Below are 18,921 nucleotides of genomic sequence, written 5' to 3'. Positions count from 1 at the left end.
GAGAGAGATCCAGCACAGTGCGTATAATTCTGCAAGAATAAAGCAGCAATTTAACCATTGTGTACAAGTCTCTCCTAGGGAGAGGAGAGGTGAACCTTCAGAAATTGATGTTTTGTGGATTGTCAAATAAAGGTGTGACAAAAGCAAGTAGTTAAGAACCACAGTTAACAAATGTGATCTTAAAAAATAAGATGCAACTTTGAAAAAATGAGGAACTTATTTAGCAGTATTAGTTCTGAACTCCTAAGTTGGGAATGACTGCCGTTTTCTGGAAGCATGACTACTAGAAGTAGGGCTTGATGTAAAACTGCTTAGTGAAATTTGATAGCCATATGTCAGACTGATTCCAGGTAGGGCTGGTAGAAAAATTCCAATTAAAAAAGTTATTTTGAATTTGTTTTCTGGATTTTGCAGGGCTGTTATTGAGCACTGCTGGCAAATAGGTCTTATTTTGTTTGTGACATACCTTTCTTTTGAGTTTTCCAGGTGTGTTGCACCACTGTTTTAAGAAACTTGATATTTGAAGCTGCTAATGTTGGAAACATGTTTTTCTATACTTATGGGAGTATGACATGCAATATATTGTAGGAAAACTTGCCTTAAAAATAGTTTTGATTCCCTTACTGACTTTTTTTGAAAAATATTTTACTTTTATTTTTTAAAAATCAACCTATGCTCATATTTCAGTAAACTGTAATTTCTCTGCAGTTAAAAGAAACACTGGAACAGTCTATAGGTCAATTAAGGAGCCAACGATTAACCCGAAACTCTGGAATGAGAAGTGCTTCTCTCTCAAGCTTATACCCTAGTGATATGGATGGAGAAGGAATGTCAGGTAACATACTTAAGGTGCTTGAGTATACTTAAATTATGTCATATAACTGTTGTATGGAAAGAGGAAGTTGAAAAGTCATCATTGATTACTTCAAATAAATTCAGTTTAGGAATTTGGGAGACGTGCCTCAAGTTATACAGTTGTTTATTTGGTAAATTCTTACATCTTTCTGTTAAGTAGTCTTTTCTGCTGGTATCCTGAGAGATCTAAATGAAACATTGGTTCTTTCAGTAGAGAAAATTTCTTGTCGACTGCGTGAGTTGTAGGTACATACAAGTTAAAGCTGACTCTAAAAGATATTGGAGCTTCTGAAGGTCGCTTCACAGCAAAAAGGATAGTTAACTTTTAAATGCATAAGATTATGGATGTGTGGATGAAATTATGTAGGGCTCAGTGCAAAAGGAAAAATTGAACCAATGTGTAACCTGCAGAAAAGTATTTTTTTTCTTTTATGTCAATCTGAAACTTTGTTCTATTTCAGGAAATAGTGTGTTTGGGAGGAGTATTCCTTCTATAAGTAGCACTTAATGTATTTTAGTACAAACCTCTGAACCTTCCATTTTTCTAATGTAAAAGCTGTCAGTTACTGTAGTTTGAAGATGTAATAGATCTGGGTGGAGGAAAAGCTGTTGCTTTGGCAAGCAGAATTTGAGGAAAAAGCTTGGAAGAAAAAAGGAAATATCTTTCTTACCAATCACATACTTGTAATGTAGAAATATTTAAATTCAAGAAGAATCCTGGAAAGAGCTAAACAAGAAGTATGAATGTGTATGTGATGTAACTTTAGTAGTTATTTTGTCTGTAATGTAGCCTATAAGGATATTGGCAAGATCAAACACAATGCTTTTGGTGACCAAACTGAAAAGTTTATTGTACAGAGTTTTGCCATCCCGCTTATTTTTTTTATGTCTTATTTTATGAAGGAAACCGCCACTTCGTGCCTACTTCTCCTCTCAGGGATTATGGAAACTGCCAGAGCAATAAACATCGAAGGTCTAGATCTGCAAATGTTCGATTTGTCAATGAGGCAGATAATTTGGACCAGGTACAGAGCACTAATGCAAGTTGCTTCCCCAAATAGGCAATATGTTGTCACCAGGCCCTTTGCTTTTACATTGAATTAGGTTATTCTGATGATGCAGCTAAGAATGTGTCAGCTATGAAGTGTGCTTTCAATGTTATGTGCCATTCTTTGTTAGGCAGTCACCTGTATATGTCAGTGTTGTACAAATCTGTCATTCTATAGAAAAATAGCAGATGCTAGTGATATCAAAAGGCATTTATGAAAATAATCTCTGTATTTTTTAGGCCATGTATGAGAAAGAAAAAATTATATCTGAATATGTGATTAACATTCACATGCTGAAATGCAGTGTGATTATAAAGGCAATTCTTCTGCTTTAGTTAAAGGCAGAGAATCTTAGTGCTTTTGCTGCTTACCTCAGTGTAGGCTGGACTCTTTTTTTTGAGCTAGTTAGTTCGCCATCTTACTTCTAGGTCTGACCTGTGACTGGGATAATTTGACCCCATACTTCAGGCAGATGGTGCGAGGAGGAGAGGATATGTATAGCAGTGATAATTTTCATACCCCTTGACTTGTGCTTACTTGCAGACTCTTCAGAAAAAAATAATTAATTAATGGATATGTTTATAGGCCTCTGTGTCCTACAGATAGAGTGGAGATTTCAGTACCTGTTTTTGCTCTTTCAGGCGGAGTGCTGAGACCTTCTTTAGTGAATCCCTCTGTATGGACTAATTTGTCCAGGAGAAATGTATTATGACTAATATTAAAGCAGCTGACTGTAACACATTCATGTTGACTTTAATGAATCAGTCTCAACTTGCAATTAATTAGTTTTAAACTTAACCACAATACATTCTCCCATTTGACTTTTTGGGAAGTCTGAGTGCCACGGAAATTTCTAGGCTTCTATTTAACCCTGTTTCATTGTCCTTTCATTCTGCTTCTCTCTCCATTATTTCCACCCCCAAGGTTTGTGTGAAATGTAATCCTAGGAAGGAAATAAAGGAAGTCTTTCTTCCTAAGCTTCCAAAAAGCTCGGAACTATTTTAGACTACTTCTAAATATTCTATAAATAACTTAGAAATTTTATTTAAGGTAGTTCCTGCAACGCATACAAAATGTCTAGCTCATACTAACTAACTATGTAAACAAATAGCTTTTTTTCTTGTTTTGATGATAACTGCTGGTTTATTCCTTATTCTTGCTTTTCAGTGAGTGAATATGGATTTACTTCTTCTCTTACAAAATAGTTAATGATGTATAGTGCTTTGAGGAATGATGAACTAGAAGTAGTCATTGATCATGATCATAGCTAGAAACTGGGGCAGAGATAAAGCAATACTGCTTAACTAAAGCTGTGGCTTTTTCTTCTTTCTGTAACCACAGTCCCTTTATTCCCATTTTGGCTGCTTCTAGCTGAAGTGATTTTCTAGGTGGATGAGCTTTTAACACATTTGAGTTTCTCTCCTTCTTAGGGTGATACATTCTGAAAATATGCTGTGATTTTTTGAAGTCTGTTGGATCAGGCTGAGATTTCTGGTTAGTCACACAGGGGAGATGGTCATGCCTCTATCTGAATGTTGAGGGCAGTCAGCTGGGCTGTGGAAGTTCCAGGTTTAAGTCTTGGGCACAGAACAAGGGGATATTATAAACCAGGGTTTTTCATAATGACGGTCCTGGCTACTGAGCTGTTGACACCAGTAGGCTAGATTTGGATGGATTAATTGTCACTTTTTATCCCATGAAGGATGGAGTGATTTATTACTTTATTTGCTCCCTTAAATACTTTGACTATAAGTTGGGGACCTACTGAATGGGGGAAATGGGAGGTTTTACAGAGGAAAATAGATGTGTGTGTTTTTTTTTTTTTTTTTTTAAATTTTTTTTTTTTTTTTATTTTTTTATTTGCCACCCCAAACTCTGGAAAAAAGCATTCTAGTAGAGTATGTGAAGCCTTTGAAGCCTTGGGCAAGATAAGATACCTTTCTTCAGTAATCCCTGAATACATCATAGTGTTCTTCTTGGTCAGTTTCAATTTCATATGCCATCTTTTTATAGTAATACATAGATATACATATAGCTGGGCAGAACTTTGTTTCATTTTACTAGCATTTATTAGCAGGAAGTGTGTCTCTCTTGACTTTATCTGTTCACATCTTTCAACTTGCTTTGCAATAGGTTAGAAAGGTGATCCAGTGTGAGGTAACTGAAATGATCCAGCTCTGAACCACAGGAAAAAAAGAGTTGGAAAACTTGATTTAGCAAACAGTGTATTGAAAATTAAACTTCAGTGAGCAAGGCTTGGTTGCAATGGAAGCATGCAAACCTCATCCACTCATCCAGGCTCATCTGCAATTCATGGAATTTTGTAATTTTTGTAGGTTATTTTTATCTGTTTTATTTTACGAAGTATGTATATATGCATCTTTGGAATATCACAGAAAAACAGGTTCCGAAGCCTTGGCTTAATTTGTATACTTTAATTCACAGCTGCACTCTTTCCACCAGTCTCTTCGAGATCTCAGTAGTGAACAAGCTCGCCTAGGAGATGACATCAGTCGGGAGCTTTCAAGAAGAAACCGGTATAAAGAGAATATAAGTCTATGTGAAGAATAGTGTGGAAAATAATTGCTATGCTTTTAAATAATTCTTAAACTTCTTTGTTCTTTTGTATTTAAAAAAAATTGGAAAGCATGGTGGATTGCACAACATGTAGATGAGAGCAGTATTACGAACTGCTTGTTTCATGTCATCTTGTGTAGTATTTATAAATGTAAATAACACCCATCAATTCTGTTTTATATAGTATATGTGACTTCCCCCCCTTTTTTATATATGGACAAAATGACAAGGAACTTGGGAATTTCTTTTATTACAACTTTTCTACTTATTTGTTCTTGGTACTGGAGTCTCTTGAGGACAAGCTCTCATGCAGGCCATAATGCTTTTTTAAAGTATGTACTGTCTTCATATATGATGCTTTGTCTAATAGCAGTAACAGGAGTTAGTACAGTTCAAAAGGACTGTGTAGATGTGTTCGTAATTTTGTAATTGTTGACCTGATACCTACCCTTTCAAACTAGATGTTCCATTATTTTCACTTGAGGAATGGAAATGCTTTTCATCATGAATTTTCCACTTGAGGCTGATCTCTAATTGTTCTAGGAATTTAGAGGGTGTAGAACAAATCGAAGTAGCAAAAAAGTCTAAGATTCTTCCTGCTAAAAATCATCACAGTTGATATATAGTTTTTGCACAGTAGAATATTGTCTTACTGGTATTTTTCTTTGAAGCACTGATGCTGAGTTAAGGAGGACTCTAGGAGAATTGTCTGAAAAGCTCACTGAGTCGCAAAGGCAAGAAACGGTGAGTGTGACTGACATGAAATGATGATTTATATTTAGTATTCTAAGCAGGATGTGGGCTTGTAGTTTAATGTGTATGTTGGTAATCAGTACCACATATTAGTAGGAATATCTGAACATGATCTTGTCTAGACTACTATAGGCTAAAATGTTACCCTTCCATAATGAAATCAGCAAGACAAGTTTTGTGTTTCAAGTACTTATTTAAAGTAAAAGTGTTTTACAAGTGTGTGTAGTGAATTTTGGTTTCAAAATTCATGGTCTTGGGGAAAGCTGCTTTTTAACTTTAAACATTGGTTTGAACACTATCACACTTGAAGATAACTTTTGAAAGATACAGGCTTTCCCATGGTGTGGTGATGATGAATATTATTTCCTCTTCCCCCTCGCCGCCCCGTCCTTTACAATTCTAATCATCTGTGTAGCATAATGGGAAGAGTCTCTTTGGGCTGCACTCTTCTCTGAAGGCTTTGTGACAAGCTTAACAAAGGAGGCAGGACAGCCATGACAGTCCCTTCTTTTTTGCCTCCTGTATCTGCTGGAGGCAGACTAACTGCATTCTGTATCACCTAAATATGAAAGAGATCTGCTACTGAGATGCAAGTCAGACATTATAGTGGTGGTGGTGACAATACTGTAGGTTCTTGATGCATAAGACTTGAGTGTATGCTTTATTTAAGTATTAATGTGGTATCAGAAACAAGTGTTGTTTGTCCTTATTTTTGCATAGGTGTGATTCATCTTGCTCTAAAGTTGCATGAATTGGTACTAAATGCTCTGTAAAGAGCTTTAGGGAAGTTTGTTGCTGATCATAATATTGTTGGTACAGGCTGCTTGTCGGCACCAGGACTTAACAATTGTACTGGTGTAAGTTCCTGACTGTAGATGAAGTTGGACAGGGATTCAAGAGACTATATCAGTACCAGTTACATACTTCATATGGAAGAAACCGTAATTGGAGGAAGACTTGCCTTGTCAACCTTCTGAGAAAAATATAACAGGCTGTCTTTGTTAGAATGTTAACTCTTTTCCCTGATAGCTTGGTAGGATAAAATAACTTTCCATGGTAATGAATTCTTGATACTTCTAAAACTCTGGGTTTTTCTTGTTCTGGCCTACTTCTCAGTATCTTTTTTTCTCTTTCATATACCAGGAAATTAGCAAACTCAGTAAGTTTTAACCAAGATGGTCCTCAAGAAAGTAGCTGCTATGGCTGGCTACATTACAGTTGTTTAATGTCTTTAAATGAGAGAAACAAGCCTTCTTCCTCAGTCCTTTGGAATGATGGCACTTTTTTTTCAATAATGAAAGAAGTAACTAGCTCTTTGTGACCTACTATAGTAGGATTTCAAGATTCAAAATAAAATGTTATAACTTTTGACCTGAGAGAAGCAAAAATGAGAGATGTGAAGTATAACAAGGAAGCCTTCTGTAGTTTATTAATGGTAAGGAGAATACCAGAAGACTAAGCCTCTTATTTGGGAGGGAACATTATCATCCAAAAAGCTATGAAAGCTGAAGTGTTTAACGACATTCTTTTAGTGAAGACACAAACACAACAGTAAGCTGCAGTGAGGTGGTTTTCATGTGTGGGACTAGAAAGATTGAAGCTGGAGTATTCTGCTCATTGCTGCTTATCATTAGGAAGAATGTTGACCAAATGGAGAGATGATTGGAAAGAGGAGAGGAAAAAACGAAAAGGGGGAAAAAAAACCAAAAAAAGGCCACTCATTCAAAGACTTCCTTGAAAAGTTGAGAAAATTGCTGGGGTTCAATTTGCAGGAGGAATATGTAGTTAGGAAAGACCTAACCGTATATGATGAATGGTCAAAAAGCAAATGTTTAGTGGACGATGTTAGAATAGAAAGGCATCTAATGAGAATTCTGCACAAAGCTAGTATAATCACTTGTGACTTGGTAGCTTCATCGTTTGGAATTGATTTCTGTATTTGCTGTACTTAATAATGCCTCTGTGGATTTATTTTTTTTTTCCTGGAACTTGTTCAGTGTTTGTTATAACTTGCATATCCTTATCATCTTACTTGTCATATAGCAAGGAGTTCTTCAGATAGAGTACATATTGAGAGAGGAGCTGCCACTTTTGTTGCGGCGTAGTTTTTTTTGGTTGTTTTGTGTCTATATTTGGGATGTTTTGGTTGGTATGTTTGTTTTTTTTTGTTGTTGGCTGCTTTGTACTTTTTTGTTTGTTTTGTTTTGGTGCTTTTTTGTTTGTTTGTTTTTAATCTAGCTGCTTTTTCATCCCTAATTTTCATATCTTTATCACTTTACTTTGGAGTGTTTGTTTATCACCTCCAACATTGCCATCGTTTTATTTGTGTTCGACTGTATGATTCTTGGTGTTAGATTGTCCACTTGAAATCTTGACAATTTGACAGGATGAGTTCATGGTAGAACTCATGGTTTTCAGTTCAGTATCCATAAGTCTTCATTTCTGTAGGCACACATATCTAAAGTCTCACAGCTGTACTGTTTAGTATTGTTTGAAAATTGCTTGTATGTAGATGTGTAGTGATAAAGGTCTACTCACTATAGTCGTTCTGAGTCACTAGATCAGATTTTATTTTTATTAGAGGTTATGATTCTTAGAGTCTTTTTGATGCTGAATCGGAAAACTTTTGTAAGAGCCACACAACACAATCAATGCACGTTAATTTTACCCTTAAAGGGAGGCTTTTCCACCCCAGTACAAAAACCAGAGGGCATCTGAGGTGGTGACACAGGCATAGGTGGATGCCTATTTAAAATCAAGCACTCTCCAAGGCCTTGTACTTGAGAATCCAGGTGCAGTTTTGGTATAAAGACTGCAGATTCTATGATTCTGTATCAAAATCTCCTATCTTGTCTAGACATATTGCGAGATTCATCTTTTCTTGAAAGAGTTCAGATGTTTGCTAGAGTAATGTCCACACAGACCTATAAATAATTGAGACAATATTTACTTACTTTACGGTTATATAAGGTAACCCTTTTGGATATTTTGTTGTAATCTCCTGGTACAGAAGCACATCCCAAATAGCACAGGAAGCTGATCATTATGCATAAAAAGCAACTGCATTGAAGCAGAGATTTGTTCAACTTAGATGGTTTAATTGAGATGGTGCCATTAGAAGGTCAGCGTAGGCTGTGTCTGTTGAAAAAGATGACAGTGTCAAGTGAAATGGCTCTTGCATGGGGTTAACGTGGTTATGGTATCCCCAAGAGCCAGGATTATTGTCAGAGAAGGAACCGTCCCTCAGAAGATCTGATGCAGGGATTTTTGGCACTCCACAGGTGACTTGTAAAGTGGATATCACACATTATCATTTGCCATGAGGGAAAAATCTAACAATATTTAAAGTGACGTTATGAAAGAAGTTTGTTTTTATGATTTTAATACTTCTGTTTCAAGTTTGCATCGCTGATGAAGTAGGTTATAACAAGAAAGGCAACAAGAATCTGTTGAAATAGATTTCAGTTAGTAGAACTTGTGCACTAGAAAAAAAACAGTGGAAAGCTGAAAAACAGGAGAGAAATTAAAGAAGCAGAATGCTGCTTTTTGTAGATGAAGCATCCAGCATCTTCCAAGAGATTATATTTAGCTGCATGACTAAAATGTCACCTTGGTTTTTAAACCGGACATTCTGTTCTTTGTGCTTAATTGGTGATGGGGGAACTTTTCAATAGCCTAATCTATTTTCATAGGTTTTGCGGCTACCTGAAAGCCTGATGCAGAGACACAGCTCTTAATATCATGATTATCATTCAGGTAGTCTGTGTTGCTAAAAATGCATCTTTGAAATCACATTCTAATATGTTGTGAATGCAATAATGTAGTATTAGCATTTCATGTCATTATGTGGAACCTCCATGTTCTTTTTGCTCTTCTTCAGTGCATCACTTGTCTACACTAAGGCTTTGGATAAGATCCAGAGGACAAGATACATACCCTTGTGGTAGAAATGTTGTCCTGAATCAGGGTCATTTGGGACAAAGGAAGAGAAGCGAGTTTTGGAGTTTCTTCTGCATGTACTAATTAATGAGTTAACACTGAAGTGCTTCTAATTTTTTTTATCCTTATTGTTATGTGTCACAGGCTCTGTGGCAAACTAAGGTAGGTCAGAGAGGCTACAAAAACAGGGAGCGTAATTCTTGTGGGAGCTAATGTCTCCAGCACTGTAGACTGGGTAGATTGTTATGTTGGGGGAACTACATTTTTAAGTGGTGCATTAACTGCTTTGTGGAGCAAATAAACCAAAATATTCCAGAAGAAAACCAAACAAAACCCAAACAGTTATTTGTTATAAACAAGAGTCCTGTGCATGGCTTTTAATATGTGAAATATTAATCTTTTAACAGTTACCAAAACTAACTTAGATTTGGCATCCCTACTGGAGAAAAAAGTTAAACCTCTTAGAATAATGTTTGGTTTCTAAAAGAGAGTTGCACAAAAATAAAACAGCTTCTTAGAAAACTGTTGGAGAATGAAGACGGTAAAATCATAGAATAGTTTGGGTTGGAAGGGGCCTTTAAACGTCATCTAGTCCAACCCCCCTGCAATGAGCAGGGACATCTTCAACTAGATCAGGTTGCTCAGAGCCCTGTCCAGCCTGACCTTTAATGTTTCCAGGGATGGGGCATCTACCATCTCTCTGGGCAACGTGCCAGTGTTCCACCACCCTCACTGTAGAAAATTTCTTCTTCATGTCTGACCTGAATCTCCCCATCTTAGTTTAAAACTATTACTCCTTGTCCTGTTTTAACAGACCCTGATAAAAGTCCATGTCCTTCTTATAGGACCCTTTTAAGGACTGAAAGGCTGCAATGAGGTCTCCCTGAAGCCTTCTCTGAACAACCCCAACTCTCTCAGCCTGTCTGCATAGGAGAGCTCTTCCATCCCTCTGATCGTTTTTGTGGGCTCCTCTAGACCATCTCCAACAGGTCCATGTCTTTCCTGTACTACCAGAACTGGATGCAGGACTCCAGGTGGGGTCTCACTAGAGCAGAGCAGGGGGGCAGAAACACCTCCCTCGACCTGCTGGCCACGTTCCTTTTGATGCAGCCCAAGAAGATTTTCAGACAATGTAGAAGTGATCTGAATACACTGCAGTAGTGATTTGAAATAAATGCATTAGAAGATATGAAAGAGATCGAAAGATAGCTGATGTAACTATAGAAGGTAAAAAGGAGTCCCTCCAAAAGGTATTGCCAAGTGATAGAAATAAGTAAACTTCAGCAGTTAAATATAAAAATGCAGTAAGGCAGGCTTAAAAAAAAAAAGTGACAAAGGTGTTGTAAAATTGTATACATTCTTAAACCTTATGCCGTAAATGTCATCAATGGCAATTAATTTGTAAAATGTGGTGTTAAGTGACCCAGTTTATGATAGTGTGATACTAAATTTTCCAAAAAGGAGAAGGAAAGTTTACTGTGTTCCAGGAAGTCTTATTGCTAAACACTGCTGGGACATGAATGTGACACAGCAGCTTTTCCAGATGGAAGCCACAAGTGATGGTATTTTGTTATTTTGCACTGGTGCAAGGTACAACATAATAAAGCCTAGTTTGTTATGGACTTGCATGCTCTTTGCCTTGTTTTCCCTGTCTCCCCCCCTTACAACTTGAACACTTTTGGGTCTGTGTCACCCCACAAAAACTTGTTTTGTATCTAAATCCTTGTATAAGAACTTCACTCTTCACATATTATGCTTTCTTACCATGATACACCTCCGGAGTCCCATGATACACCTCTGGAGTCCCATGATACTTTCTTTGCATCATTCTGAATTCAATGCTAGCTTTATTTTCTTCCAACCTAATATTTCTTTACAATGCTAAATAGGCTAATACTTAATTTTAGACAAAATGCGTGTACTTTGCTGACAGCCAAAACAAAGGAATAAAGGCTGAGGTCTCCTTGAGATCTCACCTCTACCTAGGTTCTTATTTTCCTGAAATGTATCACAAAGTCTAAATATACTTGAGAGCTCTGTACCACTGAATGTTTGAATCTATTGTCCAGTTTTGACTGAGTTTTGGGGAAACTAGGGAACGAGAAACACAAATGAAAGACTGTAATCTCCTAAATATTGTTCTTTATAAAGTAGGCTAAAAGTAGTGTTTATGAGGCTGCCTTTGTTTAATCCTCTTTTGTCAGGATTAATGCTAATTTAATGCTTCATAGTAAGCATTTTGTCCAGCAGAAAATACTTTTCCTTCTGAAGAAATCTTAACTAATGTGGTATATGTTCCTTTATTCTTAAACATCTTTAATTAGAGCTGTGTGCCAAGTTCTGTCTTAAAAATAAAAAAAAATCAACAAAAAATTGATGGAAAAAGTTATTGCTCATAGTCTAAGGTTTGTTCTTTGTTTGCTATGTCTTTTGTTATTTCTTACATGTTTGGAGTAGTTTGTGAGGTTGCAAATTTAAATTTGCTAAATAACTGATTACATGCAGAAAAATCTTCGGTCTTTGGAGGAAATGAGGTGGGCAAATATTCAAGCATGTTCTATGCAAATCCTCTTTAAAAAGGAGAAGTTGACAACGAAGTGTAAGAAATATAGCCGTGTATCTATTTGGCTGCATTAGAAGCTCTGCATTTACTTCAGACACAAAGAGAGCGCAGAAAGTGGAAACTAAATTAGATTAATGATAACAGTCATAAAAAATAGTGTGAATGTACGAGAGTAGAAAGGCCGTGGTGTTAGATAATAGGATGTACCAACTAAGAGGCATCAAGAGTGATGATGATTCACTTGTAAATCCATCACCATTTCCCAGGGAGACTGAAGCAATTGGTTTGTTCTTTGCACAAGAGGGGACACTATTGACACAGTGTACCAAGAAAGTTGATTCCTGTTTAACACCATTTTAACATTGATATTTGTTGGCAAGCTGTAAGTTAGTGACAGTAATGGGGCTGTAAGACCTCAGCATAAATTACTGGAGGAGAAACGAAGGTGTGTAAAATATTTTTTTAATAACCTGGTGTTGATTTGCCAAGAAACTTAAATAACTCTGAAATTATCTCAAAACCACTAAAGGCTGTTTTGGAGTATTGATAGACAACTGTGGGAGTGAGTTGGAAAAATGTATTTGGAATATTAAAAAAAGGGCAAATCTTGAAAAAGGAGAAAATAGATTGATTATTTTTCCAGAACTTGATTTGTAAATTTTCAAGAGCAAACAGAAACTTAGGTAGCAGACAACACAGATTTGTAAGAAAAATTGCACTTATATTGTAGAAGGAATTAACAAGGATGAAGCAATAGCTTTCTATATCTTAATGCAAGTTTTGAGCTTTTTTTTTTGACAGGATTTCATATATTGTTCTAATAAGGTTTTCACTAAAATAAGGTAAAACTGAGTATAGGCTAGAATAAACACACAACTGTCCAGATACCTGTGTAGCTAGTAAACTGTTCACGGTTAAAATTAGAGAAGTTAGTGAAGTGAATTTTGTGTAGTTATTCTTGATCTGTTTTTTTCTCTGAAGTTTTTGTTAATAGTCTAGATGATGCAATATAGAGATGCTTTTTGCATAGACAGATGTACTTCAAATATGTTGGAAAACAGGACTGAAATCAACTATCCAGTCTTGGATGTGGCTTAGAACGATGTTAATAGGTGTAAAATCCAGCAAGGAAATATCTTGATAGAAAGTAGTTGTTTTTTTTTTTTTTTTCCCAATAAGCTATAAATAGCTTGTGTTTTTTTTTTTTTTTTTTAAGAGGATTATGTCTAACTGAAATTTCTGTGCACCTGAAAAATATAATGAAGGCATCCTTTTCAGTACCTTGTTAGAGATAACAGTTGTTTTCTGGAGGAGCTGAAAGAAGTCAGAGGGAAGGCAAATTGCTGTATCTTGTTGTGAGGAAAAAGTTACTTTCTTACTCATTCTACATTAGTGATAATTTGCAGTGAAATCTGAAATATGCAGGAATCTGAAGCTTGCTTAGTGCTGCCTTACGTCATGTCATCTGTGGTGCATGCGGTAACTTAGACCTGTGTCATTACTTTTAGTAATTGATTACTCTGGTTTATGACTGCAAAGTATTCATAACTTGCATGAAAGAGCGTGGTTTGATGTAGTATGTTTTCTGAGCAACTCCTGATGGTTTTAAGAGAAAATACAAAATGGCAAATTGTAAACTGACTATTCTGGCTGTGCAAATAAGAAATATTTTCGAAGTGATGTATTCTGTTTTAAAGCAAAAGGCTGTTTCATTCTTTAAACCTGAGGTACTTGTGAAGCCCGGAATATATTAATGTAATCTTAATTGTGTTTCTGTTACTACACAACTGTGGTGTTCCTGTTAAAATTTTCTGTCTGTGTGTATACCTAGTGGTAGTAGAAGCATGCTTACTGGTAAAAGTACATAGGGAAACTTGTTCCCCTCCACATATATCAGAAACTAGTAATTGAATGGTATTTTAAGTATTTCTCTTTTTATCTAAATACCATTCGGTAATAGATACATTGCTTTCTAGTAATTGCTTAAAAAAATTAGTTTTAAGGCAGAGAGGAAATACTGCGTAATTATTTTCCCTGCTAATCTTCAACTTTAACAATATAAATTTAATCTGCTGCCCACGAGAGGGTGCTGTCTACTAGTGGCTTGAAAAGCAAAAATAAAGTAGTTGTGGTATTGTAATTTAAGGTTGAATTATTGTGTTTATAATCCAGTTTGCTTTTACAAGTAACTAGTGTTATTTATGTTAGTTCATACATAGATTCATAAAATACTGAGAAAAAGTCTTAAAATGATGTAATTATTTTGTGTTATTACATTAATTCTCATGTACTTAGCTCTTGTTTACTACTTTTCGCTCACAGAGTTTGGAGTATGAAAGAGGCAAACCTTGGTCTGTTTTACGAACTGGAGATGTGAAAGAGGTGACTCTCCAGAGTTTAATCAGGCCTGTAGTAGAGAAATGCAGATTTTTGTATTGCAGCTTCAGATTAAGCTGCACCAAGCTTGATATTGAGATATTTGGCACTGGAGTAGAGCCACCACAGTAGAGAAAAATATGCGTAAGCCTAAAGGAAGATATTGCTAGCAAGATAGCAGATCAGTTCCCTCCTTAAGTACTTCTGGAGTACTCACTGCTATAACACTAGTTATTTTCTATAACATTCTAAATCTTGATAAAAGTTGTGTTCTGCTTTCTGCCCCGTGCTATATTTACATTTTTTGCCATTGTTATCTTAATATGTGGTAAAAGACGCACTAATTTTCCACAGGGTGGTTTTTTCCTTTTGAAGGTATCGGAACGTGTAGAGAGAAGACTTCAGGAGATAGAACAAGAAATGCGCACTGAAAGACAGCTTGTAGAGAAGCGCCAGGATCAGCTGGGACATATGTCTCTTCAATTACAAGAGGTATGCAAATGAAAACTTCCTGTGTATTCTGGATTAAGTTAGGAACATGCTGCATTTGTGAGCCTGTACCTGTCAAACTGTCAAAAAAACTTGTATCTATTCGTTTAACTGTATCAGTCCAGCTATGCTTGTTTCAACCAGATGATAAGAACTATAGTCTCTGTTCTTCGTGATACTGTCTTGTCTATGTTTAGACTTCTTTGGTAACTGGCACAAACATTCTATAGAGGAACCCACTGCCTATGCCCTCCCTCAAACCCCAAACAAAAAATAGCAAGTCATTAGCTGGGTTGCCTCAATTAAAACACTTTCGTTTCTAAAATATAAAGTTTGCTTGCAGCGAGCAGTTTAATTTATTTCAAAAAGCAATCAAATGCACTGTAGTGGTCACACAGCTTTTCATTGCTTTTCAAACACTTTCATTCAACAGTGTCTGATGAAGTATAAAATATTCTTTAGGAGACAAATACAGATGTTTAGATTATGGATTAAAATTGGAGACAGTAGCTTTTTTTCTGCTTGTTTTAGGAAATGTAGGAAAAATACACCTCGCTGTTCCTTATTTTACTGCTATTTGGAAAAATCTGTGTCTTAGCATTGTGTAACTTTTATTTCACTCTCCTTAGGATATGATTATCTCTGTATGCAATAGAATAGAAGAAATGTGCAATTCCTTGTTTTTCACTTTAATATTAACAACAGTATGCATGCTTTTTGGAAGGCAATTGTTTGATACTATGCAGTAGTCTTGAGGAACCTTAATTTAGATTGATGCTTTATATTTCATGTAAGGCTAGAGATTCTTCAAATAGGTCATATTTAAGAAGATAAGATGCTCTTTGGTATAGATAAAAAGTAATGCTTACCAAAGTTCTTGTAGTGCTTCTGCTTGAATTCAGAAAGAGTTACTATTTCGTTTTTTTGCCCCTATTGATGTCTTAGTAGCTGAAAAGAACTAGTGCACGTTATTAAAATTTTCATTGCTCTTTAATATGCCTACATCCATTTCTAGATGCTTTGGTTGTGCCTTCAGTCCAGTAGAGGGATGCTTAATGAAATGAGTTGGTGTCATTTCATAGTGTTATCTGTAGATTGGAACAATATTTTTTTATCTTTTTAAGGGGATAATGACATGTATCTGTAAAGGTACATCGACACTACCATCGTTTAGCAGGAAAACTTGAATTCAAGTGAATAAATTAAAATATGACTGGCTATGCAACAATGAGCCCTCAAACTGGATACTTTTTTTCCTAGTAGCTCATCTTTCGAATTTTATGCAAAATGAATTTGAAATATTAAGTACATCCCTGACCTTCCATTCCCCTAAGCTCTCCCACTGCAGATGAAGACATTTTAATCCTTTCTCCTGCAAATTCTGTTTTGTTCCATGCATATTTTTGTAAATTATTTTTCCAAAGGAGCTCCTTTCTGCTTAAAAGATTTAAAAAAAATATTTTTTTTTTACATCCAAGTTTTGAACAGTGGTGTATCATCCTCATTCTTAGCTTGCAGGAAAGCTCAACACCTATTAGTCACTTGGTAAACTTTTACTACTAGGAATTTGCCCAAGCCAAGATTCAAAACCAATCCCAACTGGAGCAGGCTTCCTCCACATGCTCTACATTCATAGCTGCTGCTACTTGGGGGAGAACCACACTCTTGGTGGTTATCTTCACTCTCTCAAGCAGGGGCTTGTATCTCCAAATCATCCTTCTGAGTGTCTGATCTGTGTCATGACTCTGTGTTTCTTGGACTGGACTTTTGTCACTGTATTTGGGAATCCTAATAAAATAGATTATTCCTGTTGCAATTAATTGTGGATTTTTCAGGAGCTTAACCTTTAACATGCAAAATAGAACATGGTGGCATCAGATGACAAGTGTAGGAAGGAACTTTTTTCAATAGGTATTAGTCAGTCTTTCTTTCATAGATTACAGAGGAATATGGAGACAGTATCAATTGCTCTTGAAACACATTACGCTCCCAGTAGTAACAAACAGTACGTCCTTTTCTTGCTGCATCTTCTCACATAGCTATTTCAGCAGCTTGGAGAAGATCTTTGTGGCAGAGTTGCAACTTCCTACATACCAACTGTCTTCAGACTCCAATATTGCTAAGGCCCTTATATCTCAGACCCTTACTACAGGCTTCCGTCCAGCTGTCCCATCTTCCTTACACAATGAACATTCATGTAAATTTGTCCTTCTCTAGGTAGAAAATGGTCTCACTTCTGGATGGTGTTTGTATTTATCAGGAATTGTTCAAAGTGTCTTGAACAGTTGGCTGAGATATTTAGCTCTCACATTGGCCAATTGGACTACCTTGTGAAAAACGCTTGTTTTTGAGAGCAAAGTACTCTGGATCCTGTACATGCTGCCTCTCTCTGTACTATCGTACTGAGAGGTGGCTCTGTGGGAAAGCTTTGTGAAGATAATTACTTTGTTATGGAATATAAACAACAGAAGAAATAGGAATATGAGAATGTCTAAGAGGGCAAAAAGTTTAGAACTGATCTAATTTCAAATTAAAAACAAACAGGAAAGAATTCCAACACCAAAACTGTCTGAGCATTGAGTGTAGCAGATTTAAGCTTTTGAGCTTCTGGTTTTTAATTTTTCAAATTTTTTTTCTTTGCATGTGCTCTTACAGATGAGTAGACTCAGTATGGCAAACCAAGTAGAATGACTAATGTAATTTATGACTATGAAATATCTAAATTATTTGAATATGAGTAGTTTAAAAAGATAGTTATTCAACAATGTATTTTCAAGCTGAGTAGCAGTTGGCTTCCTGTCTATTTGCTTATTACTTGCACCAGTGTAATTGTATTTTGCTAATGTATCTTTTTTTTCTGTACAATAGGCAAAATTAAATTTGGCTTTAAACATCTCTGAGCAAAACTGTTAGAAAAACTCAGTAGTTTCCACCATTTTTAATGATTTAAAAAAAAATTCTATTTTTTAAGTAGGCAATTTCAGCAAAACCTACAAGATAATTATTAAAAAAAAAAAAAGAAAAAAGAAAATAATAAAACTCCTGATGAGAATAATTAGATTTTGTGCAAAATACCTGATATTATTTAACTTTCTTCTTACTGGTCACACATCATGTGACGGTAACATTTGCCATAAGAGTTGCTTGATAGGTGAGAGGATTTTAAAGAATAAAGATTCTCAGACTCCAGTGTGGAAGCTTATTTATATCTTCACTGCCTTACAGCTCATGTGTGACTACATTGTATATTAAAAACAGCAGCTTCTTAACACAATATATGACATTACTGTTTTTTTTTCCCTTATTGTGAAATATCTTCTTTCATGCTGCTTTGATACTCGGCTATTACAGATGCTATTCTCAAGTCTGCAACAGTCTCATCAGTGCACTCCTTTGATCTCTCATGGGATATACAGAATGATGCTGAGGACTGGCTACTGAACAAGGTGGATCTCTGCATTCACTACATCCATATAAGTGTGTACTCACTCAAAGGTTCTTAAGGGACGTTGTAGATGAAACTACTCTTTATGAACACAATCAACATAAGGGAGAGGTTAGTTGCCTTTTTCTGCAGTTTCGCTTTTTAATCCCCTGTTCTTCTTGTGATAGCTTAAAATTGGTCTGAACTATCAGCTATATCAGATGAAGCAGCTGAGCTGCTTTCCAGTGAATGAGATGTCCTCCACTGGTGAAGCACTACATTTAGGCATAAACCTGAGCCAGTAAACTTTAATGAATATCTGTGCTTGGAGATGACAGTAGCAATTTAGGTTTTATTTTTCAAATTTTGTTTAGTGACACTTATCTGCAGTAATAATACTAATCTGGATAGTGTTGGTCTTGGAATTTTTTGGTCCCTACTCCATTTGGAGTGGGGGGCTTGGATTCACCTGTGTAAATATGTATATGGGCACTCCCTTAAGAGCAGCATTGCTTATTGCTAACCTGAATTTCTTTGAGAAGTGATAGCCATTTGCCTGGTTTCCCCTTGTCTTCTGTTGCTTGTCATCTTCTGTTGCACCTTTCTTTTTATATCTTTGGGATTGAGGACTGTGAGGGCATGGTCCTCCATTTATACAAACACTATGTTGAAGGAGAGAGGAGGGTAGACATGCCTCCTGCAGATGAGGAACTGGCTGGGTGGTTGCACCCTGAGAGTAGTGGTCAATGGCACAATGTCTGTATAGACACCAGTAACAAGTGTGTCCCCCAGGGGTCTGTACTGGGACTAGTACTGTTTCATGTCTTCACCAATGACATAGACAGTGAGATCAAGTGCACCTTCAGCAAGTTTGCAGATGACACCAAGATGAGTGG

At 36.2% G+C, this 18,921-nt stretch overlaps 1 protein-coding gene across 10 annotated transcripts in view; it reads left to right on the top strand.

The window, feature by feature from the left end:
• Positions 1–18,921, top strand: part of CEP128 (centrosomal protein 128) — a 133,110-nt gene that overhangs the window by 7,226 nt on the left and 106,963 nt on the right. For 7 of the 10 annotated variants that reach the window (XR_011739411.1, XM_071809528.1, XM_071809527.1 and 4 more), the window contains exons 4-8: positions 709–835; positions 1,759–1,880; positions 4,350–4,441; positions 5,153–5,225; positions 14,467–14,604. Coding sequence is in view for 9 of the 10 variants with exons in the window: in XM_071809528.1 (XP_071665629.1) it covers positions 709–835; positions 1,759–1,880; positions 4,350–4,441; positions 5,153–5,225; positions 14,467–14,604 (552 nt within the window). In the remaining variant the exon portion in view is untranslated. The remainder of the gene's footprint in view (positions 1–708; positions 836–1,758; positions 1,881–4,349; positions 4,442–5,152; positions 5,226–14,466; positions 14,605–18,921) is intronic. The other 3 variants (XM_065839156.2, XM_071809529.1, XM_071809533.1) reach the window with 3 other exon arrangements.

The sequence above is a fragment of the Patagioenas fasciata genome, chromosome 5 (genome assembly GCF_037038585.1).
Source record: "Patagioenas fasciata isolate bPatFas1 chromosome 5, bPatFas1.hap1, whole genome shotgun sequence".
Lineage (NCBI taxonomy): Eukaryota > Metazoa > Chordata > Aves > Columbiformes > Columbidae > Patagioenas > Patagioenas fasciata.
Note: the sequence above shows the minus strand (reverse complement) of the source record. Positions and strands in the feature narration are given on the sequence as shown.